This window comes from Cyclospora cayetanensis, unplaced genomic scaffold (genome assembly GCF_002999335.1).
Source record: "Cyclospora cayetanensis isolate NF1_C8 unplaced genomic scaffold, CcayRef3 CcayRef3_contig_114, whole genome shotgun sequence".
NCBI classification, from domain to species: domain Eukaryota; phylum Apicomplexa; class Conoidasida; order Eucoccidiorida; family Eimeriidae; genus Cyclospora; species Cyclospora cayetanensis.
In genome coordinates, this window is record NW_020312053.1 from 55,207 (window position 1) to 80,603 (window position 25,397).

Below are 25,397 nucleotides of genomic sequence, written 5' to 3' on the forward strand. Positions count from 1 at the left end.
GGAGTCTGAGAGAATCGTGCCAGGCTAAGAGTCTGTGGCGCAGCTCTGCGAGGGAGGAGAAAAACCAAGGAGCGGCACTTTGGGGTGTTATTTTCTGGCAGGGAGACGACGCCTGCCCGTAATACAGAGGGAAAGAGCTTGTGGATGCCGTGGCAAGAGGGGCCTTTCTAGCATTTGTCACAACGAAGGCACAGCACAGAACTATGTGGCTTTTAGCGCCTTTTCACCGGCTGGCTGTGCGGCTGCATTCGGCTCTTGCGATTTGCTCATCTACACGATGTGACTCTCCGTTTATGATCTTCGGGGAGAAAAACTTGATTCCAGGCTTAAGAAAAAGATAATTAAAGGCTTTTCGAGCCTCTTTGAGAAGGGCTCTCTCCGGCTGCCTGCCACACCCTCTAAGCACTTCGAGGTATCCACAGCTCGCTGCATGCAGCGTCTAGCACACAGGCACAAACACTGACGCTGGCCGTATCATGAGTAATGAGTTATTCCACAAAAAGATACACGAACAACGCCAGACCAAAGGGTCTGTCTCTGCGTTAAGGAACTATGAGGGGGGCCGTAGATACTGCAGATGTCTAGCGTAGTTCGCTAACTTTCTTTTAAAAACATCAAGTATTAAAACGGCCAAGGGAATTTTTTCTAACCCGAAGCTCTCCGCCTAGTGCCTTTCTACGGACAAAAGTCTGGGTTTCAAAGGCGAGTACAGCCGCTGTCAAGCGAGCTTCTCTCCTTAGAAGGCTTTGCCGGTTCCATATCGCGCTCTGAGTGGCACCCTGACTGCAGACACCAAGTATAGAAGGCCACCCCTAAAACCCTATTTGAAGCGCATACGTGTTTTTCTTTTCTATCGCAGAGCTGCGCCTTTCTGTCAAAGCCGTGCATGCTGATGGCTCTCCTTGTCTGCTTATCCCTCGGCAGCTGCACGGGTAGTGCACGCACGGAGAGCCACCAGCATGCAGGGGCTTTTCACCATTGGTGAAGAAGACGGATCTATGCAGACTGCTAGCCTTTTCTGGTGTACTCCTGGCTACGATAGCATTTTTTCTCGCGATTTACGATTATTCGATGACAATTCACGCTCCAGCTTGCACGCCCAACCTCTGTATCCTGAGCTTTCGGTCTGTGAATCGGTGAGTGTACTACCGCACCCTGCAGATGCGTGTTTCGAAGATGCAGCAAGCCGTGCCCTCAAAGCACCCCTTTCTGGCATTTGCGCCCAAACACTGTGGTGCAAGGATACGAGAATTCTAAGGAACATGTTCAAATTTTCCTTCCAGGCTTCGATAGGCTTGCATATTTCAAGTGACCCTACAAGAGTCCACGTAGTCACAAAACCATGTAGTGCGCTTCTTCGCGCTCTCCCCTTCGTTTATTCAGGGGAGGAGACAGTGCAGCACCCCTGGTGTTCGAAGCGACGTGCTGACAGTTGCTACCCCTTTTCGGGGTTCCTGGATTTATTATTAGGGGCCTGCGCACTCCCTGAGGAGTGCGTCTACCTCAAGCATCCACCTGGATGCCACCCAAGTGAGTTGTTCGCCAAATGTGTGCATGCAGACTTCTGTCACATTAGTGCAGTGCCTGCCACGAAGGTGTGTGTGTTTGTGTGTGTGGCGGAGCTGCCTTATAATACTAAGGAGGGCTTTCCAGGGACCCTCGTCGTACGAGGGGACCTGGGCAGCCGAAGTCATACTCCCTTGTACACACCAGAAGTCGCAAACATGCGTCGACACTCAAAACAAGACTCAAAAATACGCATTCCGCCTCAGGAGTTCTCTCATGTGGCGTTCCTGGGGGCCCCAGTTGCATCTCCTCAGGGGGCCCCAGGGTTTCGCACGGAGTTACTGAGACGAAGGCGGCAGACGGGAAGCTGAGAGAGAGTTGCTTTTTCTGCAGCCGCCGAAATATATATATATATATATATCACTGCATATGAAAATAACGCTGTTGCAAAGACACGATTTCAAGGGGGGAAGCAATGCTCGGCGCTGGCAGTGGACCCTCCCGAGACGACTGAGCTGTCTAGACACCGCAGGCCCCGGGAGCGCGACGAGCTAAGCACTCAAGCACACAGGAAGCCCTCTTTTGTTGCGTGTTTCAGCTTTCCAAATCTCAATGAGGGTCCTCCAGCGGCTTTTTGCGGGCTTACCCTTGCCCTACACTGCGGCTCTGGTAGCTGGATCAGGGGCCGCCCTCTCGGCAGGGAGAGAGATTACTTCAACAACGACCGCGCAGCAACATCCACAAACACCACAGCTGCTTCAAGTGCATCAGGTGCAACAGCACTTGAAGCAGGTTCCGCAGTGGAAGGTCTGTGAAGGGGGAAAGGCCATCCGCCGTGAATTCCAGTTTCGAGACTTTGTCGAAGTAATCATTGCAGTCTAGACCCTAAATCGCTAAAACTAAGTGTACAGTGCATTTACGTTTGTCAATGTGCCTTTTCTGCCTGCCGGTTGGTTAGTATCCCTTTACGCGAAGCCGTTATCCTGCCAATAGTGCGGGGGAAGGTAACGAGCAAGCCAACAGGGAGAAGCTAACACAGTGTGCAGCAACTGCGGAGTACTGCATTGCTGGGCCACTTGCCACTGCTACTGTGGCAGGAGTTTCGGCGTTACTAGGGGCCAGCAGCATCAATTGAGTGCAGCAGCAGTGATCCGGAGGCAGTCAGGGATGCTGCTCGATTTTGCTGCTGTTGGTGCTTCTGCTGGAATTTGCGCAGGCGTGGGGGTTCTTGTCAAGCGTGGCGCTGCTATCTGAGGCAGCGGCGCACCACCCAGAAATCTTCAGTTGCTACTCTCGTGTGTCGCTACAGCTCACGACGCACGATGCAGGCGGCCTGACTCTTAAAGACTTCCGTCTCGCTGCTTCCGTGAATAGCATTGTTCCGACTTCTCCGCGAAACACAGTGTCTCAATGATATGTGCTCCAGATTTACTTAGTCCAAAAGTAGCAGTCTAACCAGCTGCAGCCTCAAAATGCCTACACACACACAAGGGTAGGCTCACTGCGGAGGCTTACGGACCCCGCCACTTGTACTTTGTGCAACAAACACCACGAAGATTTCCAAATTCTGCTCCGCGGATTGCGCCAATAGCGCACAAGTTGCTGCCTCCCCCAGCCAGTGCTCGTAGTGCTGCCGCTTATTTCGGCCGCTGTTCACTTAGCCGCTAAACTTGGCTATTTTCCTATGGCTGCGGTTCCTAAAGGCTGATTTTTCGTACGGCTAGTGCTGATGGCTGTGTTGAAGCTGCTGCCGCTAATAGCCAGTGTTCGTATTGCCGCTAATTATGGCCGCTTTCATCTTGCCGCTGCTGTTGGCTGTATTCATGCTGCTGCTGGTGGTGATGGATCCGTTCACATGGCTGGCGCTGCCAATGGCCACTGTTCATGAAGGTGCCGCTAATGGCCAGTGTTCACATTGCTGCCGCTGCTGATAAAAAATAATTCATGTTGCTGCAACTGACGATCGACGGTGTGCATAATCTACTACCGCTTATGACTGGGCACACACTGCTGCAGCTCATGGCCAGTGCTCATGCTTGCCGCTGATAATGGCTGTATTCACAATACAGCCACTGATGGGCAGCGTTCCTACTGCCGCTGCTGAAAATGGCTGTACAAATATTGCGGCTCACGGGGAGTGTTCATATTGCTGCCGCTGATGATCGCCAGTGTTCGTACAGTCGAAGCGAATACGAGAGTTCAAGTTTCTGCTTAGGCCAGTGCTAAAACTGCTTATTCTTGAGCGATCTCATGAGGCTTTGGACTTCCGTCTTATATATTTCGATTTGGCTGCTTTTAGCATGCTGCAAGAGCAGCAGAACGGATGCTCCTCGCTCATGCTCAGTGCAGTATTCAGGTTCCTCTTGCAGCAGCAGCATTGTACGCTCGATGACATCAGCTCCCACGGGCGCCTCTAATAGTTCCTGGCAATACGCAGCTATTGCACCGCGAACATAGGCAGCCATATCTTGCATGTGCTTTACAGTGCTGCTGTCTTTGCTGCTGGTATTTTCTGAACCAGGAGCAGAGCGGCTGGCTGCCTCGCGCTTCTCCGGTTTGTGCCCTTCCGTCCTGCTGCCTTCAGAGTTTCCTTCGGATGGCTGCGTGCCTGTGAGAAGGGGGGAAGCCTCGCCGTCGTTGTCAAAAATTGCCAGGGGATCGTCGATGTCGCCTCCCTCATCCGCCTTGGTTCCTGCATTTTCGCCGTTTTTTTCCACCGCGAGAAGCAGCAGAAGCGCCGCTTCCAGTGCCCTGTCATCGCCACAGCACATGCAGCTGCAGCAGCCTATTTGGATCAGCATTTCCGCAGTGATCAGCGGCTTGGGAAGCCCGTTGGGGAGCCTTTGCAGGAGCAGCAGGGGGTCGCGTTTCAGCAAGTCTGCGGATAGCAGCACGAGGGCAGAGAGGGCAGTGCTCTGTTCCTCGTCGAGGAGTGGCTGCTCCCGCATTTGCTGCTGCAGCAGCTGCATGAAGACTGCGGCTCGCCTTCTGGCTGGAACGGAGAGATCCATGGAGGGAGTTGAGGCTGTGTCAGGCAGGCCAGGAAGGCGCAGCAGCTCTGCGGCTCTCTCGACGGAAACGAGCAGAAGAAGCCTTCGTTGAGGCTTCCGCCGCAAGAGCTGCACGAGGGGGGGAGTCGCCCCCAAGATTTCCTCTACTCTGCTCTCGACAGGCGTGGCGGGAGCAGCAGCAGCAGTCGCGGCTTCCCCGCTGGAGCGCTTTCGGAAGCGTGCTGCTGATTCTGCAGCGGCAGCTACTCCCGCAGTGGCGCCCATGTCGAAGTCTTCTAGAGCGAGGAGGAGAGAGAGGCAGTGAGCAGCCATGCGCAACAGCGGCGCATGCAACGCTTGCCTCACCACGTAGAGACAGCTCGAGAGCAGCTCCTGCGCGGCTTCTTCCGTCGGCGCTAGTCGCACGAGAAGCAGACGCTTCTTTCGCGCGAGCTGCACCTGCTGCTGTAGCGACAGCTGCTGCCGTTGCTCGTGGCGAAAGCCTAGAGACGCCGCTATGCCGCGAAAAGCCTCTCTCAAAGAACCAGCGTCGGTACACACCAGAAGGGCCAAGGCAAAGACTTCAGCAGCCAGTGGCAGCGCTGCTTCCAAAGCCTCCGCTGCGGCAGCTCCCTCAGGATCGTCAGCATCAGGCTCTGCAGAAACGAGATTTGCAGCGGCTCCAAGCAAGTGCTCTGTCAGGACGGAGACGGATATGCCAGCCGCTCGACAGACCGCTTCCGTGCGTCGAGCGGCAACAAAGGAGGCGGAGCTCCCATCGAGTTTTTGAACTCCCGCGGCAGATCCTAGATATTCAGTCGCGGGTAAAATCCAGTGCTGCATGAGCAGCAGCAGCAGCTCTGCCGCGTTCCGACGCAGCAAAGCCTCTGCCTGCACTGCATCCCCCGCTGCAGCCATGAGGAGTTGCAGCTCCACTAGCGATAGGGGTGCTGCGTCTTCTTCTGCACCAGAAGGCACCTCTGCATGCGCATGCGCCCTTTCGCCAGTCCCCTGCAAGTGGGCATCCGCAAAAACTGAGAAAGCTGCCTCTGCTTCTACGCTGCCTGCTGCAGTCGCTGCTGCAGTCGCTCCTTCGCTTGGAGCTCCCTTTCCGCAAGCCTCGGAAGACACCTGCCGGGGTGCAACTGCAGCAGAAACAGCCGCACTCCCCGAAGAAGGACGTCGCTGAGGGCCTAAGGCTCTCACCAGCACGCCAAGCACAGACAGCACGTGCTGGCGACACTCGAGGCAATCACCGTCGTACCCGGGAGGGCGCAGCTGTCTCCCCAGCTCCTCTGTCGAAGACACAGAAGCGGCGCCATCGAACGCCTCGTCTTCCTGCCCTTCGGCGGAGGGAGGAGCCGCTGCTGGGGAGACGCAGACTCCTGCGGCAACAAGGGGAGAGCATCGCTCCTCCTCTTCGTCTTCCTCCCCGCGCAGTGAAGCTGCAGAAGCTGCTGCTTCAGAGGCTGCTGCAAGGGGCGCAGAAGGGGCCCTCTGGGGAAGCGCCATGAGCAGGTGTACAGACAGCGCACCACCCTTCCGTTCGCCACTGCCACTCCTCCCACCACTTGCCGCGGCGTGAAGCTGTCAGAGGCTTCCCCGTCACAGGATTCAGGAGGCTTTGCGGAAGAATTACCTCGAGTTGCGTAATTTAATGCCAGAGGGGCAGTTCGTAACTGTCCAGAGCGGCAGCACCGCACGAAGGCAACACCTGCAAGCGCCACAACGACTCGCTAGAGGACGCGCGCGTGGCAGTTGGTTAGCTCATGGAATGCGCCTGTCATTCGCTGCGTGGCAGTCAGGAAGTTGCAAATTCAGTGTTTTAGGAGAAGTGTCGCAAATCTCGACACAAAAACAGCCAGAATACTGCCACACCCCTGTGCTGCTGCTGCAGCCAGAGGGGTGCCATTCAATGCCCCTGCTAGAGGGGGCCCCCGCTGGAGGGGCCCCAACTCGGCAAGGAGACTGCAGACTCTCTGGCGACGCCTCCGAGATGAATTCAAAATGCAATTCTGCAGAAAACACAAACGCGTTTAACCAGCTGCAGAGGTGTCCAGCCACGAGAAACAGAGCAGGATAGCTCGCTCGCTGCCGCAGCCGCTGCCGCTGCCGCTGCATTTCAGCAGCCTATGCGCAGCAGCGACGACATGTGAGCCTCCCCTGTCCTCGACTGTCGACGCCACAACGGGGAGCAAACTCACAATACGTCGAGCAATAGGGACGGGCGGCACCAGCGCGCTGCAAGGGAGGGGTAAAACTCCAGCTTTCTCTTCTCTTGCGACTTGCCTAGGCGCACTGTTGCTGCTGCTGCTGCTGCTGCGGCAGCGGTGGCAGTGGGGGGATCGCCGTACATACAGTGGAATGGGCGCAATAAGCAGCAGCCAGAGAAGTGCTGGACGCGCCTGTAGGATCGACGGCAGCAGGGGCACTAACGGCAAAAGAAGCACTAGTGCCGCGAACACCTTTCACAACAGACACACCACTCCATCACACGGCTAAGGCGCTTCTACACAAAATGATAGTGCCCCTTAGTTCAGGAGGAGCCGGGGAGGATGGTAAGTCACACACAATACACACATATACACACATATACACACATGTATATATACAGATGTACATACATACACAAATGTATACAAATATGTATATATATACATACCTCGAGGACGAAGTCTTACACACAACACCTGCGGCTTCATGGCTGGCTGTCTATGCCGTACCTCGTAACAGCCTCCCTAGCGATGGCAACTCTCTGTCTCTCTCTCTCTCGCTTGCTCGCTCTTCATCTTTCTCTCGTTCTTTTTCTCTCCCTCCCCTATCCAGACTCTGCTTTGAGCAATCAGCGACCTTTTTCTTCTCGCTCGCTTCGTGTGTGTGCGTGAGTAAGGCCCTTACTGCCTGCGGTGCCGCCCCTCTGCCCGTCCTCCAGAGCCTCTGGTGTACATACAGTGAACTCTGTCTCACTTTCTCTCTGTCTGTCTGTCTGTCTCTTTGTCTGCCTGTGTGTTAGTCTCTATGCTTTTTCGCATCTTTAAGTCCACATGCGCCTCCCGTAATCGCCGGCGTGGCGTTTTCTTCTTCTAGCGTTGATTCAGAGGCAGGAAGCTGTAGCGACTCTCCTGCGTCGCTTCGCGCTCGCTTTTTCATTCCTTTCTGCTTGCATCTTTCGCCCACCTTCCCCCTCCCCCTTCTCCCCTCCTCTGCCCTCCGCAGGCACAGAAGCTCGTCGCTTCGCTGCCGAAATTTCTTCGGTGCTGCACGCCTTCGATAGAGCAAAAGAATGGGCTGACCTGGGCAGCTGTCTTCAAAGGCTTCTCAAGGCAAGACCTACCAAATATATATGCCTATATATACATGTATTATATGTATTATATGTGTTATAAGTATACATGTATTATTTTCAAAAAAAAGCAGAGGAATGCACAGGCGCATCTAGCCATCTCTGCGTCTGCTGTCTGAATCCCTTAACAACAACGCCTTTTGTTAGGCCCCCTAATAGGCGTTTTGCGTGTATTTCGCACTGCTTTTTGCTTGCCTCTGTCTAAACTGCAAGAGGCGTTCCTTTGCAGCATCCCTCCTTGCCTGTCAATATCCCCGACACCTCGCGCCGTTTGCCCCCCCCTTCAAGGATCTCGCCGTCTGTATATACACTTGCCCTGCTGGCGCCATTGCCTTCCGACATTTTTGCAGGCTTTGAATCGCCAAGCAGCACCCACTGCCCACTACATCCCCCACAGACTGACAGTCTCTAAGCGCCTTGCTCAAGTAGGCAGCAGCAGCTGCTGGTGTTGTGGCTGTTTTATTTTTGTTGCGGTCGCACTGCAGCGGCAGCTGTGGAAGCTGCTGCCTGTGTGGTGCTTCTTGCCTCTGCCTGAGAACGGAAGAAGGCGCGAGAGAAGAATCCTCTGTTTGTGTGTGTGTATGTGTGTATGCTGCTCCTCGATGCTTGACGCTGCATCTTGTGCTACCAGGAGGGTCTGCTGTCGCTGTTGCTTTCTTCGCCACAGAGCAACATCAGCAGCAGACGCCTTCCGTGTATCTGTCCACTGCAACAGCTCACTTGTCTACGCTGACGATGTGTGTATTGTGTGTGTATGTGTTATATATGTGTATTGTGTGTACGTGTTACATATGTGTATTGTGTGTATGTGTTATATATGTGTATTGTGTGTATGTGTTATATATGTGTATTGTGTGTATGTGTTGTGTATTGTGTGTATGTGTTACATATGTGTATTGTGTGTACGTGTATTGTGTGTACGTGTTACATATGTGTATTGTGTGTATGTGTTATATGTTGTGTATTTGTTGTGTATTGTGTATAGTGTGTGTATTGTGTGTATGTGTTATATATGTGTGTTTTGTGTTACAGTGTCTGAATCCCCAGCTGCCTTCAGGAGTGCATGCGCTTGCGCTGGAGGCTTATGCTGCAATCTTGAGACGCATAGGGCAAGAGGGTTTGGGGAAGGATCTCTCTTTGTGGTCAGGAGGGCTTTTCGCCTTTGCAGCCGATGCTGCTTGTCATTTGAGACCTCTTTACCTCCACATTATCGACGGCTTCTTCCTTCCGCTTGGTTCGTCCTTGCGCGCTTTTTTTCACGGTGTATCTTGACATCGCGCGCTCTTCGTTTAGAAACTCTGCCGTGCGCGAGCGAGTGTGCCTTCCTTCCTGTGTCTTGCACGGAGACGCCTCTCTAGGCGCTGACAGACGACGCGCATCGCGCTGCCTGTCTCCTGTGTCTGCGGGGGTGGCTGCTGCTGCTCGTTCTGCGCCTTTTCGTGAGCCGTGCTCTTCCTTTTCGCGGCAGCTGCTGACTGCCGCCGCGCGAGAGATTCTTCTCTCGTCTCTGCGGCAGAAGGGGGAAGGGAAGCAGCCTCTGGCGCAAGGGGCAGGCGGGGAAAGCGGAAATGTGGACGTGTATGCATGTCTCCGCATTCTGCATGATTGTGTGCAAGCGCCATAGACGAGCAAATGCCTCAGAGCTACGGGATAGGGTGCCTTCGCATGCACGCGGAGGCTGGCTTTGTGGTAGTGGCGAAAGGATTTTCGCCTAAAAAGAAGAGCTGTGCAGTCTGCTGCCTTTGCGCTTGCCTCGACTTCAGGCAAGCGACTGCTACCTTGTCTCTCTGGGCTGCTGGTGTCTCTCCTGATGTGCATGGAGGAAGAAAAAGAACCAACCCATGGCTTCGCCGTTGCAACTGCAGACCGCCTTCAGCATTGTGTAGGCTTAGCTCCCTTTGCTGTTGCTCTATGGTATTCTCTCCTTAGAGCAGCGAGAGTTCGTATTCCAGCTCTCCGACTAATAGCCAAGATGCTCAGACCACCCCCCGTTGCAACGCAACCCGCCGTAAGCGCATGTCTGCACTTTGGTGCTGCTGCACTGCACTTTGCTGCTGCTGCACTGCACTTTGCTGGCGAGTCTATCGGTTCGTGTCGGAAGAATGCATAGCACCACTGACATCTATGCCAAACCGCCGCTGCCGTCCATCGCAGCGGCGGCTCGCTCAATGCACCTCTTTGGAGGGGTTTAATAGCTTGTTGTTGGAGCCGCCTCACGCAGCTTGCTCCCAGAGACGTGTGCATTGTCTGCGTATTTTCGCCTTTGCGCTTCAGACACGCCTCGCAGTGGTGTTGCCTGACCGTCCGCGTCTAGTCATTAGTTCTTTGGAAGCAGCGCTAGCTGACGAGAGCTCTCTTGTGTGCAGAGAGGCACTCGATCTGCTGCTGGAGCACCTCCCCATTAAGTGTGGTCTCCTTTCCCCGGAAGAAAGAGTAAAATGCTCTCGATCGCTATGCGACGGCTGCTGCTGCTGCTGCTGCTGCTGCTTCTGCTTTGATATGCCTCCTGGTTGTGCTCTTCTGCGACTTTTGGACGGTCCCTTGCTGCTGAAGACACAGCACGCAGTCGTATGGCAGTCTGCAGTCCTTTGTGTGTTATCTGCAACCCCACCGTGTGCTTGCTGCTGGCGTCTGGGGCGCCTCCAGCAAGCTGCGTTGTGGGGCAAAGCGACGGACGCTCTTATGACTCGCAACTTGGGGTGTATGTGTGTGGGGTGTATGTGTATGAAAATGTGTGTGGAGTGTATGTGTTTGTGGGGTGTATGTGTGGGGTGTTTGTGTGTGAGCACAAGTGTGTGTGGGGTGTATGTGTATGTGTATGTATGTGTATGTGTATGTGTATGTATGTGTATGTGTATGTGTATGTATGTGTATGTGTATGTGTATGTATGTGTAATGTATGTATGTGTGTGGGGTGTAAGTGTATGTGTGTGGCGTGTATGTGTATGTGTGTGGGGTGTATGTGTATGTGTGTGGGGTGTATGTGTATGTGTATGTATGCGTGTGGGTTTATGTGTATGTGTATGTATGTATGTGTATGTGCATGTATGTGTATGTGTATGTATGTATGTGTATGTGTAATGTATGTATGTGTGTGGGGTGTATGTGTATGTGTGTGATGTGTAAGTGTATGTATGTGGGGTGTATGTGTATGTATGTATGTGTATGTGTATGTATGTATGTGTATGTGTATGTATGTATGTATGCGTGTGGCGTGTAAGTGTATGTGTGTGGGGTGTATGTGTATGTGTGTGATGTGTAAGTGTATGTGTGTGGGGTGTATGTGTATATGTATGTGTACATGTATGTGTATGTGTATGTGGGGTGTAAGTGTATGTATATGGGGTGTATATGTATGTGTACATGTAAGTGTATGTGTATGTGGGGTGTGAGTGTATGTGTGTGGGGTGTATGTGTATGTGTGTGTATGTATGTGGGGTGTAGGTGTATGTGTGGGGGGTGTATGTGTATGTGTGTGGGAATGTAGGTGCGGCTCATACTGTCCGTCTTGCGGCTCCTTCCACTGCGCGATTGGTCTTTAAGCCGCCGCGCAGTTTGTTGGCTAACTTCCCAGGGGGGCAGAGGAACTGAGGATTTCCCCACCACTGCGTTCGCTATCCACGTAAGTCGCTGTCTCCTCTTTGAAGCTGCGCTCGCACGTCTGTCTTCCTTACGCTGCGGAATCGCCGGCTGCTTCTGCGTGGGTCGTGTCAGTATTTTTTTGCACTGCTGCACAGCGCAAGGAAGCGTCCTTTGTTGCACGCTGCCATCGATTAAAGGAGGCTGCCCCATCGATTAAAGGAGGCTGCCACGGGCTGCTTTGCAATGGCGTTTGCATGCGTCTTAGCTTTTGAATGCCTCAACAAGAAAACGGCGTCCTCTGCTGTTGCTGTGCGGCTGTCGTACCAGCTTTAGAAGTGTTGGCTAACGCAGTGTACGTGTAAATGTGCATGTGGAGGGCATATATACACATATACACACATACAGGTACACGTATGTGTATGTGTGTGCATGTATACGTATGTGTGTGTGTCTCTCTCTCTCTACGTATGTGTGCGCAAAAAGTGCGCGTTTGCGTCTCAGGCGAAGGCAGACTTGCTAATGGCCATAAAGACTTCGGTGTCTGGATATCCTGCTTCGCGCACTGCTGCAGTGCTGCCGTTGAAGTCGTTGGCAGTTTTCTTGGGAGATGATGAACTGGAGGGGGTTGCTGAGCAGCTAATGCCAGATCTCTCTGTTCCTGTCTTGCAGTATATCTTGAGGTTATTCTGCACCCACTCTGCCCCTTAGAGTCGGCTGCTGCTCTTCCAGTTTTAGAGAGGGACTGAAAGGCTTTCATCCTTGAAAGCCGCTCTCTTCCCACCATCTCGCGCTCCAAGGATGTTGTTTCCTCCCCGCATGCGCTGTTGCCGCAGGGAAAGCAAGAACGCCGACTGGGGAGTCTCCTGCTTGCAAGAAGCGCAACACGTTTTTCATTTCAAGCTGACGCCTCCGGGAGTCGTCTGGCGAGCTTTAGCCAACACGCTGCGACATGTGCTCCAAGAGCAGCTGGAAGCGGAGCAGCAGCGGCGGGAGACTGCCGCCTCTTCGGATTGTTGGCTTGCACAACAAGCTGCGCGGCAGCAAGCAGCTGCAGAAGCAGAGGGTGTGCTGCAGCTAGCTGCGCTGTTTGCGGACCGCATTGCTGCACCGCTTGCTGCCGCTGCGACTAGCGGAGCGGCAGACGCCGCAGTCCTCTGCGATGTCGAGACACTTCACGGTTTCACCCAGCTCCTCACGCTCATACTTGGTAGGTGCTACAGCACCAACGAAACACCAACTCCTCCCTCTTCACAGGGGTGGCTAACTCGCGCGAAAGGCTTTGTTGGCTCCCGCTGCTGCCCCCAAACAGGGGATCCCTGTCTGCCTGTCTGCCTGCCTGCTTCACGAACGCTGCTTTCGTTTTTGCATGCATGCAGTGGGATTCCGCGAGCTCGCTCCCACTCTCCACCAGCTCACGCTGGCGGGGAGGCTGCTGCAGCAGACGGCAGCAGACTTCGTGCGTTTAAGGGCACTTCGAGAGAATAAGGAGCTGCTGCTGTTGCTGCGCTCTGCCGCTGCTTCGCTGGAGACGCCACGAGAAGGAGAAGGAGGCGGGGAGAGAACAGCAGCACAAATGGAAGCTTCTCCTCCTACTGCTGCTACTCTCTCTGCCCCCCCTGCATGCCCTCTGCAGACTGCAGATCGCCGCGTAACGCAGGAAAGCCTTCAAGCAGCTGCTGCGGCAGCGCAGCGACTGGAAGCCTCGGAGGCTGGAGATTCTGAAGAAGACTTCGCAGCAGCATGCTCCGTTCCCGCGGCTGGGGGTGCGAGTTGTACTGCTGCTCAAACTGCTGCCTCGTCTCCAGAGCTTTCAGTTTGTCAGGATGCGGCACAGCCGTTGCTGCAACAGCTGCTGCAACAGCTGGAGGAGCTGCTGCATGGGCTGCATTCGTTTTTCTGCCATGTTGAGTGCTTGTTGCTGGAGCTCGTGGCAACAGAGGAGGCAACGACGCCTGCTCTAGACACGCTATTTTCTATGTTGGTGGGATTTTCGCTGCTTGCCTTGCTGCGCTGTTTGCGGCTGCTGGATTTACGGGTGTTGCTCTGGGGGAAGGGCAGTGCACACAGCTCACCAGGAGGTTCGCAGTTTGTTCGCTTCCTGGTGCCGCTGTCTCTCTGTAGGTTTTATCTTTCTCCCTGTCTCTGCCTGTCGGACGTGTGGTGTGTGGCGTGTTTGGATGCTGCAGGCACCTCTGGTGGACGTGCAATGTCTGATTCAATACTGCATTCTGGGGGAAAGCAAAAACAGCAGCGTGGGAGGCTTGCCATCGTGGATTCTGGCTCTTCTAGACTGCGCAGCCTCCCCCCGGCTGTCTGTGTGCTGTAGAGCAGCGCAAACGTTTGTTTGCGTTCTCAACAGCAGCAGCAGCAGCAGCAGGCAGCACCTCATCTGCAACACTGGGCAATGCGTGGTTCGTCTACGGCTGCTCCTGCAGTTCTCATCTTGCGCCAGCTGCTGGGGAGGGATAGAGGGGTGTGAGGATAGAGGGATGGAGGGGGAGAGTGGTTACTGAGCTGTGTCACTTATGTGTGGCGGCTGTTGCGGCATCCCCCCTCGGCGCATGTTTATTGCTGCTTCTGTGTCTGCTGCAGCGCATAGCCTCACGGCTGTGGGAGTGTCTGGGGAGCAGCAGCGGCTGTACCAGCAATGAAGAAGGCGTGGTTGTTGATTTGCTGCTGCAACTGAACGATGCATGCCTGCCGGATCGTCCGGTGCGTCTGCGCTGGCGTTTTGCGGATTTTCGCTGTATTTGCGTTGCCACAAGAGGACACAGTGTGTTGCTAAGCGCAGCAGCAGCATCAGCAGCAGCATCAGCATCAGCATCAGCAGCAGCGCAGCAGCATCACGCCATCCCCACCAACGAGAGGCGATTGGCACAAAAAGAACGGCAGCATAAAAGGAACGGCAGCATAAAAGCCGCAGCATGTTTCTTTTGTGTGTTTGCGGCTGCTGCGTGTATGTATTCCGCAGGCGGTAATTGAGTCGGTGATTCTGGCAAGCCTTCAAGACAGCAGCACCAACAGCAGCAAGGCAGAGAGTATCTGGAGGTTTAGCGCCTTCTGGCGTCATGCACGACTTCAGGTGTATCGACCCCTAGGTCTGCTCTTGCCTAATGCTGTGTTGCAGCTGCTTGGAGCCTTAGGTGACGCCTTCCCGGATATTCGGTAAATACGTGGGCTGCGAGATTTTTCGCTGATGTTGATGTTGCCAGTGGAAACATTGCAGTTCTCGCCGCAAGGGCACATGTCAGTTGGCGCAGAGCTTTACCAGAGGGAGTAGAGGGTTCTCATGAGCCGCGAATATCGCTTTACGCCGCTGTGGAGCCATGGGGTGTATATAGACATGTATATATATATATATACATATATATATGTATATCTATATATTTGTCTGTACCCACACACTGCAGTTTCGGGGTGTTGGGGTGTAGCTACGTCGCTTGGCTGCTGCTGTGGAATTTTTTGTGATTTTCAGGTATGCAGCTCGCGTGTTTGTGAGGTTGGCGCTAGACTCGGCTCCGCAGCTTCTTCGACCTGTGTTTGACGATATCCTGAGTGCTCCTCCTCCGTTACCGCAGCCTGCCACTGCTGCGCGAGAGCATGAGTTGCAGCGGGAAGGCGCAGCAGCAGCAGCTGCTGCTGCAGCCGAAGCCACTGAAGTGGCACACAGAGGGCTAGAGCTGCTGCAGCTGCTGCTGCAGTTCGAAGGACCTCTGCTGCTGGAAAAAATGCAAGCATTTTATGTGGAAGAGGATCTCCTCGAAAGCAACGCAGCGCAGGCGCAACTGTGGGCGCAATCTCCAAAAACGGGTAAAAACAACCGTGCCGTGCAGCGGTAGGAGGGCGCTGAAATAAAAAACTCGTTTTTTCCTCCAGCAGCCAGCGTGAAATTTTTAACAGCTCTTTGCACCAGCATCCGGAACCGCAGACTGCCTAGGAATACTTCTTGCGGCGCTTGTTTGCGTATCCGTGCGCAGCCCAAGCGCGGCAATCCGCATGCATGCCGCATGAAGATGGCGGTTCAGAAGGCATGGATTGGCGCCAATGGACGTACAATGACGTCTCGATTGTGGATTACGCGGATTTGTTTTGCGTCGTTCTGTTGCGCTTTATTTCCTTCCAGTTACCGCCTGCAGTGCTCGCTGAGGAATGCCTCGCAGCGACTTCGGCAGGCATGTATGGCATGCAGGGGGCTGCAGCTGCTGCAGCTGCTGCACGAAGCAGCTTTGCAGCGCTGCACGGCTCTGCCTGCGAGCTGCTGGCATCTTTCTTGGCAGCTGTACAGCCTGCCGCGAGAGCCAGGGAAATCAGCTGTCTTCTCTCCCACGCGCTGGTGGAGAGACTCCACGCCGCTGTTCACTCGGAAGACTACGCCGCGCAAGTAAGGGACCAGCGCGCTTAGAGGTTTTTTTCTCGGGAGTGAGCTTTTTGCATCTGCTCTTTTTGCTACTGCCGCTTTAACGCAGGCGTCTTTGGCAGCTTGCTTGCATGGGTGGTCTGTGTTGTTTTCGACCCCTGCTGCAGTCGCAGCTTCTTCAGCTGTTGCGCGTAGTGATCGTGCACTCGAGTCAGCAAGCGTCTGGATTCTCCCCAGCAAGCCGGAACCTCATCAACAGCAGCGACTCTGAGCTGCAGCAGCTCTTGCGGCAGCAACTGCCTCAGAGTCGCCAAGCTTCTGCTCCTGCTGAGGCTGCTGTTGGATCTCCAGTGGCAGCCACAACAGCAGACACAGCGGCTCTCTCGCTTCGGCAGCAGCCGCAGCAGCAGCATTTCCCCTTGTTCGCTCTAGGGGTGCAGCAAATGAAGGCAAAGGTACATACACTTACATTCACGTCCACCCCTATGTATTGCTCTTGACCAACACATTACGCCTACAGGGGAGTCTTACTGGGTTTGGTGGCGAGTGGAAATTGCTTTAGGAGGCTTTATGCGTATGTCTTCTCTCTGTCTACCGTATGTGTCTGTCCAGTAGTGGTACCTTTCTGTCTACATGTCTATATCTGTGTGTCTCTCTGTCTGCCTTTCGCGCTTGATGACGTTTGTCCTCTGAAACGCAGCCAGCGGATCTGGCTGCGTTTCATGCTTTAAAACGTGTGCGAGGCAGCATCAACATCACCACGCAAAAGCACCGTCTCTGCGCCTCTTTTCATCCGTTTTTACACTTGGCTAGCCGCCACTTGTCCTTTAGATAGCAGGGGATAACGACAGCCTTTGCAATCGAAGTATGTGCGCATGCATGCAGCTTGAGCGCCTTACACCCTTAAGCAGCGATTTCGGAGGACTGCTGCGGTGTTTGCTGATGGCGATGCGCGCGGAAGACTTTGGAGGAGCCGAAACAGCAGTTGCAGCCACCGCAGCAGCAAGAGACGCAGCAATCGACGAAGCCACGCAGCTTTCGCTCTTCTTGTTACAGTGAGGTCGTGGTGACTGTAGCAATATTCTTTTACCGCCTCCGCTCTCTTCTGTGCTAAACCTGTAGCCGTCATGTTCTGTGTGTTGTATGTAGATGTGTATTGTATGTAGATGTGTATTGTATGTAGATGTGTATTGTATGTAGATGTGTATTGTATGTAGATGTGTATTGTATGTAGATGTGTTGTATGTAGATGTGTATTGTATGTAGATGTGTATTGTATGTAGATGTGTGTTGTATGTAGATGTGTATTGTATGTAGATGTGTATTGTATGTATGTGTGTTGTATGTAGATGTGTATTGTATGTAGATGTGTATTGTATGTATGTGTGTTGTATGTAGATGTGTATTGTATGTAGATGTGTATTGTATGTAGATGTGTATTGTATGTAGATGTGTATTGTATGTAGATGTGTATTGTATGTAGATGGGTTGTATGTATGTGTGTTGTATGTAGATGTGTTGTATGTAGATGTGTATTGTATGTAGATGTGTATTGTATGTAGATGTGTATTGTATGTAGATGTGTATTGTATGTATGTGTATTGTATGTAGATGTGTATTGTATGTAGATGTGTATTGTATGTAGATGTGTATTGTATGTAGATGTGTATTGTATGTATGTGTGTTGTGTGTATGTGTATTGTATGTAGATGTGTATTGTATGTATGTGTGTTGTATGTATGTGTATTGTATGTAGATGTGTATTGTATGGAGATGTGTATTGTATGTAGATGTGTATTGTATGTAGATGTGTATTGTATGTAGATGTGTATTGTATGTAGATGGGTTGTATGTATGTGTGTTGTATGTAGATGTGTATTGTATGTAGATGTGTTGTATGTAGATGTGTATTGTATGTACATGTGTTGTATGTACATGTGTTGTATGTAGGTGGGTTGTATGTAGATGTGTGTTGTATGTATGTGCGTTGTATGTAGATGTGTATTGTATGTAGATGTGTATTGTATGTAGATGTGTATTGTATGTAGATGTGTATTGTATGTAGATGGGTATTGTATGTAGATGTGTATTGTATGTAGATGTGTATTGTATGTAGATGTGTTGTATGTAGATGTGTATTGTATGTAGATGTGTATTGTATGTAGATGTGTTGTATGTAGATGGGTTGTATGTAGATGTGTTTGATCTGTTGTTGTTGCTGTTGGTGCTGCTGCCGCTTTACAGACACCTGCCCCCAGTCCAGCTTCAGCCAGTGTCAGTGGTTCTTTTGAATTTCTACTGCCGTGTGCTGCTGCGCGCGGCTGTTGCCTGCTGCACGGAGCTGCAGCAGCAGCGCCAAGAAAAGGGCTTCTTTGGCAGCAGAAACGTCGACATCAACAGCAGCAGCAGTAGACAGTGCCGCAGCATGGGAGCGCAGATGCTCCTGCCGTATTTGAGGGGGATTCATGGAGTTTTAACATTTTCTCTCGACACAGTGTCTAAGGGGGAGCTCTCTAAGGAGTCGCCTTCGGATAGCAGTACATCCTTCACCCTTTGAACCGCCTCGCATGAGCCCCCTCCCTGCGCTCGCTGCTTTCCCTCCTCGCGTGCCTTGCGTTTTGAGATGTGTCTGTGTGTCAGGCGTTTCTTAGCAGGCTGCTGCCACGCTTCAGACAGCTTTCGAAGTATCTCAGAAGGATGCATTGCGCGATCGTTGCGGCTTTTGTGCAGGCGGCATAACCCCGTTCTTAGATCTTTTCTCGTGGAGCAGTACTTCTGTGAGCGACGAGGAGCTGCTGCAGCAAAAGCTGCAGCAACGGCTACCCGCTGTTGCTGCTGCAGTCCATATGATCGTCTCCGCATGCGTTGCCGCAGCCACTCTTGTGCTGCCTCCCTCCACGCAGCAGCAGCGCGAGGGGGAAGAGGACGATGCTGCTGCTGCGCAAGCTTTCTCCTCTTGGAAGGAAAAAGGTTTTCACGACGCTGAAGACTTGCTGAGTGCTCGCATGCTGGTGCCAGCGGATGGGGGAGTGTACACTGACTGCGGCAGCGAAGGGCAAACGTTGCAAAACTGCCAAGACACGCATCTTACGCACGCGGACGAAGCAGCGCTGCTGTTGATACGCCAGATTCTTGACCGCCTCTTTATCAGGTAACACAAGAGCCGCGAACGAGCTTCGTATATTGCGAATCCGGGAGGGGTGCAAGAGCTGAGCGTTGACAGACAGTCTGCTGCACATCCAGAGCTTGCAACGGAAATATTTACAACAGTCAGACTGCGTTCTTGCGAAGCGAAAATAGTGCAAAGGGAGCCTCGGGGTGGCTGATCATTTCAGCTGGGCGCCTCCGCGTTGGCGTGCTGCGCTTCAGCTTTCCTCGCCGATTCGCAACGAGCTGTGTGGCAATCTCCAGCGGAAGCCTTTCATCCGACGTCGCAAATCTTCGCAGTCTTTTGTTTCTTCTCCGGCTCATGCGCAGAGCCAAGCTCAAGTGCGTGGGAACCCCTCTCTACTAAGAACATGTGGCTCGCAAAAACTTCTAGGCTGTATATTTTGTTCTAAACCTCTGATACCACATATATATATGTGTGTGTATGTTGCTCTAAAGCTCTCCTACTAGACATATATATATGCATTACTTTGAAAAAGCTCTAAATCTATATCTATGTTGCTCCAAAGCTCTAAATCTATACATATATATATATGTTGAAACAAAGCTTTGATACTCTTAATTTTTCTTGAACTCGGATAGCAGTACATGTTGCTTTACATCGGTGCCCCTATCGCATTGCATATCTAATGAGGGAGTAGTTTCAAAAGGGTAGATCGAGTGGTGCATGTGGCGTCTCTCCTAGGCGAGCTGGAGGAAACGGATTGCTGCAGCGGTGTGTGAATTTGTGGCGTGGTGTGTTGCAGATATTTGCTGGTGCCTCTGCTTGGCCTCCTTCAAGACGCTGCGAAGGGCGTTATCAGCATTCCTGCATCCCCGTGTATCTACACCTCTGGCTCTCTTTTACACTTATCGCCGTTTGCTGTTGCAGGGGCTGCAGCAGCATCGAACACGAGAGAAAACTCACTGCCTGCAGTTGGAGGAGACACCGCAGAAGGCAGCGCGTCTGATGCATCATCAGCGACATCATCACCATCACCAGCGACATCATCATCATCATCAGCGACATCATCATCAGCGGCAGCAGCTGCAGCGGTTGCTGGTAGAGACAGTCTCGAGAAGCTGCTGCAGCAGGCCGGCTATGCAGAAGTTTCAAAGATAAGAGATAGTGTTCTCTATCATTTCATTTACTCCCTGCTAGCTGCAGCATATCCCCCCCCCTTTGTGTGTTTTAGGAGCCTCTCTAGTTCAGCCTGTTGCTTGCAGCGCAGGCATCAAATGCCCTCGTTAGGGGTGACAGCGGCAGCAGCAGAAGGTAGCAGTAGTAGCAGCAGTAGCAGCAGCATTGCAGAAACAGATCTGGAATGCTTATGGAAGTTGGTATCACGCATTGTATCGTTGGGGATCTCTGCCCCCAAGCAGCCGTTGTCTCTCTTGTGGATCTTTTGTATTGTAACTACCCTAGACAGGACGACTCCTGCGAAAGAGTCTTTTCTTGCCTCGAAACGCGTAAGCCTTCTGCTTCTTTTAACAGGCTGGCGTGGATCGTGTGGGCTTCTTGGCAGCTGCAACAGTTGCGTCAAAAGCCTTCGACATCTGCAGGGAGCGCTGAGAGAAGGCTGTAGGAGGGTGTGCAAGGATCGCTCATCTCGCCACAGCATACACCGCAATATCCCGAAGACGCAGACTTTGTCGTGCGCTGCGCTGTAGGTTCGGCGAGACATGCAGGAGCTATTTCGACTGTGCTGTCTCATCGGCTGCCGCTGCTTCACGCAGCGTGTCACTACTGCAGCCAATCCCAATGCTTTCGACGTTATACCCCCCCTCCCTCCCCCAGTGGATATTTTGAACCAAGCACTTGGCATTGCCGTTGCAGCTGACGAAGCGGGAGCTGCAAGCGAACGGAAGGGGGCACTAGCATCGGAGAATATGGCCGCTGCAGCGTCTGCAGCCGAATGCGAGGAGGATATCACAAGGGCTTGTGGCAATAGCACCCACAGCAGCAGCAACATTATGATCAGCAGCAGCAGCACTATGGTCAGCAGCAGCAGCAGGGGGAGCGCGCTACTCCTGCATGAGCTACGCCAGCGACGGCAGCAGCAGCGACACCCCTCATTTGCCGCGTCTTGCTGCATTTCGGATGCAAATAAGGAGATTTTACGGAGGCGCTTCCTGCCAAATCGCTGCTCCCCAGCTGATCCCACGGAAGTTGCTGCTGTTTATGCCTTGGCAGCTCTCGCCATGCAATGCGCCGACGTAAATCGCGAATCTTGATCTTCCTGTGGCACTCCCTGAAGAGGCACCTCCCCTTTAGGCCTCTCCTTCCAGCTTTTCATTGTCTTTCAGAGGAAATTCAAAGACAGCGGAATCCGACAGTGCTTAGGAATCCACCAAGGCTCACGGCGGCTCTCCCAAGCGCGTCTGTCTGTGTGTGTGAGTATGTGTGTCTATACGGGGGCATGTCGATGCGGAGCTTCTGTGAAGGCTTGCTTGCTGTGCTGTGCGCAGCTAAAGCAGCTCAACAGAAGGAGCCCTTTGTCTCTCCTGTTTCTCCAAACGCTTACCGACGAGCTGCCCAGCGCCATCACGCAGTCTCTCCACAGTTCTTCTCCCCAGGTGAAAAGCGTTCCCTCAAGTCTGCATCCATGGAAGCGGCATTTCGCATGAGTCGCTGCAAGAAGCCAGCAGTTCTTTGTTCTTGTCTTAGAGCTCCTCAATTCGCATGGCCTTCTCACGCCTTCCGCGGCAGTGCCTTGTTTATGCATTTGGATTTCGAAGTGTGTATGTGTAGGTGTGTATCTATGTGTAGGTGTGTATCTATGTGTAGGTGTGTATCTATGTATAGGTGTGTATCTATGTATAGGTGTGTATCTATGTATAGGTGTGTATGTGTGTGTCTTTGCTGCTGCTCTCTTTCTGTATCTGTCTCTTTAGGCTTTCCTCTCTAGGTACCTGCTGATGTGTCTCTTAAGAGACATGCCCCTCCGACTCTTCCCTTCAGCTGCCTCTCCTGTCCGACGATTGCTCGTGGAGGAGTTGCAAGGATTGCATCTCCTCACAACCGACAGAAGAACTCTAAGAGCATTTGCGGCAGCTCTCAGAGGAAGCCTCGGCACGGAAACTGCTAAACTCGATGCACTTGTACCTCCCCCCAACCCAGGAGTAAATTGATTTCCTTTTCTATGTCTCTATCTGTCTTTGTCTCTCTCTGTATTTCTCTCTCTCTCTCTCTTTGTCTCTCTCTCTGTCGATATATGTATATATATATCTCTATCTCTCTCTCTGTCTCTCTCTCTGTCTCTCTCTCTCTGTCGATATATGTATATATATATCTCTGTCTATCTCTCTGTCTCTCTCTCTGTCTCTCTCTCTGTCGATATATATATATATATATCTCTATCTCTCTCTCTCCTTCTCCTGCTCCCGTCGACCCTCCTGAGAGACATGCCAAATGCTCTTAGACCATCGCCTTTTTCCGTGCTGTCTACACCCCCACAGCACTCCTTGAAGAAGAGGGAGCCTCTCCTTGGAGTGACTTCTTCTTCCCTGGCATGTGGAGTATGGCCACTACGCCGAAATCTGACTGTCTGATGCTGCAGGTGTTTGCTTCGCGAGAGCGTGAAGGATCAAGTAGGATCGCCTACTTGCGTCGGATCGGCTTCTTGTTGTTAGCAGCGCCTGATGGAGCCTTCTCTGCGCATGTTGCCTCCTTGTTGGAAAAGCTCACCGAAACTCTCAAACCTGCGTATCCCCCAGATATTGCGGTTGAGATTACCAAACATGTCAGCAGGCAGCTGTCTGCCCCAATCCACGTGCATCGCTTATCTGCTTTTGCAGCGCCGCCTGCTGCGCCTGTGGGGAAGCCTCTCTAGGAATGTCTGAGGATGTTGCAGGATGCTGCCGTCTCTAGAGCGTCTTTCTTCCCTGCTCTTTTCTCCATGCCACTTGCACATTTCATGCTCTCAGACGTTTCCACCACGGGCTGTCCTCCCGCCTGTGTAGCCGTGGCGCTTCGTCCCTGTTTTTCTTCGCTGTATGCGTTAAAACTCCCTAGTTGCATTAACTGCCTACACTGCACATAGAGATATATGTATATATATTTTTATCTGTATATACATCTACCTATATATACATATTTTTCCACGTATACGGACGAGCACCTGTGTGCAAGACCTGCAATTTGTGGCACGCTGTGTTTATAGTTCTTTGTTCGCTTTTCTGCATGCGTGCGTTTGTTTGTTTGCGTGCTTGCTCCTTTGCAGTATTAGTACGCATTGGTTTGTGTGCTTGTATTTGTATTTTGTACTTGCATTTACGTACGTGTACATGTGTGTGTGTGTGTATTGCGCAGGTCTTTTTGTGCGTGCGCGTGTTGCTCCTGCGTTTGCCGCCTGCATCTCGCACACCTGTATGGCCGATTGTGTTGACTGAGCTCATTAGAGTGTTTTCAGGAGCCTTGGAAACTTCTTCTCCATCACCTTTTGCAGAGTCATCTGCACGCCACAAGACGCCTCAGTCCCTGCTTTGTGCAGGACTGAAGGTGGTTGAACTTGCGACTTTGTTGGAGCTCCCCGACTTCACCCTGTATCGCTGGATGTTTCTTGCCGACCACCCCACAGCAGTGGCAACAGCGTTCGAAGACAGCTCGCAGGATGAGCAGCAGCAGGTGCAGCAGGAGAGGGGCTCTCCACGAGAGATGCACGAGGATCAAGCCGCTGCGTCACACGTTGAAGACCAGCAGGAGGATGATGACACAGCGCCTACCGATTCTTCCAGCCACCAGCACCAAAAAGAGGCAGAAAAAGCGACAGAAAACGTGGTCGCGTCAACGGCTGCCGCTGAAACTAGTGCTGCAGTGCCAGCAGCAGGGGAAGCGGGCAGATCTGCCGCAGCAGCTCTGGCAGCTGCAGCACCCACAGACAGCAGCGGCAGCAGGAGCAGCAGCCAAGAGACGCCTTCTGCTTCCTCAGAGGATGCAGCCTTGCCGCGCGCAAGCACAAGCAGCAGCAGGAGCAGCAGCAGGAGCAGCAGCAGGGCACTCAGCGAGATCTCTGGAAGCAACTCTGCGGCAGCAACATTCCAGCCTTTCCTCAGCGTTCTTGCACAGACATACGGACGAGACGAGCAGGTGCAACAGCACAAAGGGAGGCATGTGGAGGCTCAGCTAGAAGCGGTCGCCGCGGTGAGTCGTGTTTTACCCTCTACGGGAGCTGCCGGGGAGTTTGCGCTGTGCAGCATGCAGCATGCAGCACGTTTTGCGGCTTTTTTGTTGGGAAGTTTTTGGCGCAGTGCTCTCCACTCTTGCCCTCTCCACGACACTTTCGGGTGATGCAGGATTCCTCTGAGTTTTCGCTTGCGCATACTCGGCAGCACGCTGAGACTGACGGCAGTGCCAGCCTCAGTAGCCTTGCCGCAGCAGCACGCCGTCTCAATCAGAAGGCTGCAGAGGATCCTCGGTTGAGAGCTGCTCAGGATGAACAAATTCAACGGTAGGGATGATCTCTTGTTTTGTTTGTTCTTCTGCCCGCTTTGTATATACATAATATGTATGTATGCTTATGCATGTTTATGCATCTATTTATGTATGTTTGTGCATGTATGTATATGTATGTTTATGCATGTATGTATATGTATGCATGCTTGTGCATCTAGTTATGTACGTATGTATGTGCTATGTATTATTATGCACCTATTTATGTATGTTTGTGCCGTGGACTGCGGCTACCGAGTGAAAGAGGCGCTAGGCTCCTTCCAAGGGCTGGGAGACGGATAGCGATTCCATCAGTAGCACTCTCTGAAAGACCAACTCCCGTAACACTCCTGACAGTCTACTGAAAGCAACAAACCGAAGTGCAATTGCGAGTGATTTGGCCGCAGGAGCATCGAAGATGATCTCCTGGAAGGTCCTGAGGAGATGCGAGACTTGTGGTACGATGTGCCGTTGCATGAACTCCAACAGCGGCAGTGGTGTCTGTACACCTCAGGCTTCGAGCTCCTGCTACCCGCTTTTACAACAGGGGCCCTTGCGGAGGGTCAAGAGCAGGACGAAGAAAGCTCTTAAACAACACACTCGCTAAACACAACCCCAATAGAACCTCAAGGCGTTGTGTGAACGTAAACTAGATGCAAGAACCTCTAAACTTTTGAAGGGGTCGCAACCAACACATTTTGCCTGCCTTTTTGTCAGAGTAGGCGTACGAAAACTCGCTTTTACCCAATGTAAACCATTTTTTTTCTATTTGCGCCTATAGATATAGATATATGACGGGAAAATGGATCTCATGCTGGTCCCGCTGTTACTGTACACTTCCCCTGCACCCAGATCCCCCGTAGGAGCTGCTACTGCTGCATCTCCTGCTGCTGCTCCTGCATCTGCTGCATCTCCACCATCTGCTGCTGCATCTGCTGTTGTTGCAGTTGTGCATCCCGTGTGGTTGTCTCGCTGAGGGCAGCATGCGGTGCGTAGGGAGGCAGTACTGCGTCTCGAGGTTCCTGCGGGAGTGCTTCTGTC

At 52.6% G+C, this 25,397-nt stretch overlaps 2 protein-coding genes across 2 annotated transcripts; one reads left to right on the forward strand and one right to left on the reverse strand.

Annotated features, from left to right (window-relative positions):
- Nucleotides 1-3,728: 3,728 nt before the first annotated feature.
- LOC34624247 lies at nucleotides 3,729-6,852 on the reverse strand. The gene is made up of 3 exons (XM_026335633.1): nucleotides 6,786-6,852; nucleotides 5,594-5,956; nucleotides 3,729-5,458 (listed from the first exon to the last, which is right to left on the reverse strand). Exons 1-3 carry the CDS (start codon nucleotides 6,850-6,852, stop codon nucleotides 3,729-3,731), a joined length of 2,160 nt encoding a protein of 719 aa, XP_026191418.1.
- Nucleotides 6,853-7,140: 288 nt separating this feature from the next.
- LOC34623610 lies at nucleotides 7,141-25,332 on the forward strand. Its single transcript, XM_026335642.1, has 27 exons — nucleotides 7,141-7,222; nucleotides 8,872-8,956; nucleotides 9,562-9,847; nucleotides 10,114-10,272; nucleotides 11,327-11,461; nucleotides 11,923-12,101; nucleotides 12,255-12,628; nucleotides 12,798-13,402; nucleotides 13,608-13,832; nucleotides 14,014-14,133; nucleotides 14,393-14,586; nucleotides 14,897-15,248; nucleotides 15,359-15,802; nucleotides 15,946-16,233; nucleotides 16,664-16,833; nucleotides 18,023-18,315; nucleotides 18,509-18,929; nucleotides 19,693-20,266; nucleotides 20,663-21,142; nucleotides 21,395-21,502; nucleotides 21,821-22,048; nucleotides 22,486-22,668; nucleotides 23,238-23,507; nucleotides 23,583-24,169; nucleotides 24,283-24,375; nucleotides 24,764-24,888; nucleotides 25,229-25,332. Exons 1-27 carry the CDS (start codon nucleotides 7,141-7,143, stop codon nucleotides 25,330-25,332), a joined length of 7,164 nt encoding a protein of 2,387 aa, XP_026191427.1.
- Nucleotides 25,333-25,397: the final 65 nt, after the last annotated feature.

What these genes read in the sequence shown, in the direction of transcription:
- LOC34624247 (XM_026335633.1), bottom strand. Translation starts at nt 6,852, where the DNA reads ATGTACGGCGATCCCCCCACTGCCACCGCTGCCGCAGCAGCAGCAGCA. An exon ending in AGCAGCAACAGTGCGCCTAG is followed by an intron (nt 5,957 to 6,785) that starts GCAAGTCGCAAG and finishes CAGCCTCTGAAG; the next exon opens with CAGCAGCTTCTGCAGCTTCA. An exon ending in TTGCGGAAAGGGAGCTCCAA is followed by an intron (nt 5,459 to 5,593) that starts GCGAAGGAGCGA and finishes CTTCTGGTGCAG; the next exon opens with AAGAAGACGCAGCACCCCTA.
- LOC34623610 (XM_026335642.1), top strand. Translation starts at nt 7,141, where the DNA reads ATGTATATATATACATACCTCGAGGACGAAGTCTTACACACAACACCT. An exon ending in TCGCCATGCAATGCGCCGAC is followed by an intron (nt 21,143 to 21,394) that starts GTAAATCGCGAA and finishes TGCTGTGCGCAG; the next exon opens with CTAAAGCAGCTCAACAGAAG. An exon ending in CAGGATGAACAAATTCAACG is followed by an intron (nt 24,376 to 24,763) that starts GTAGGGATGATC and finishes ATTTGGCCGCAG; the next exon opens with GAGCATCGAAGATGATCTCC.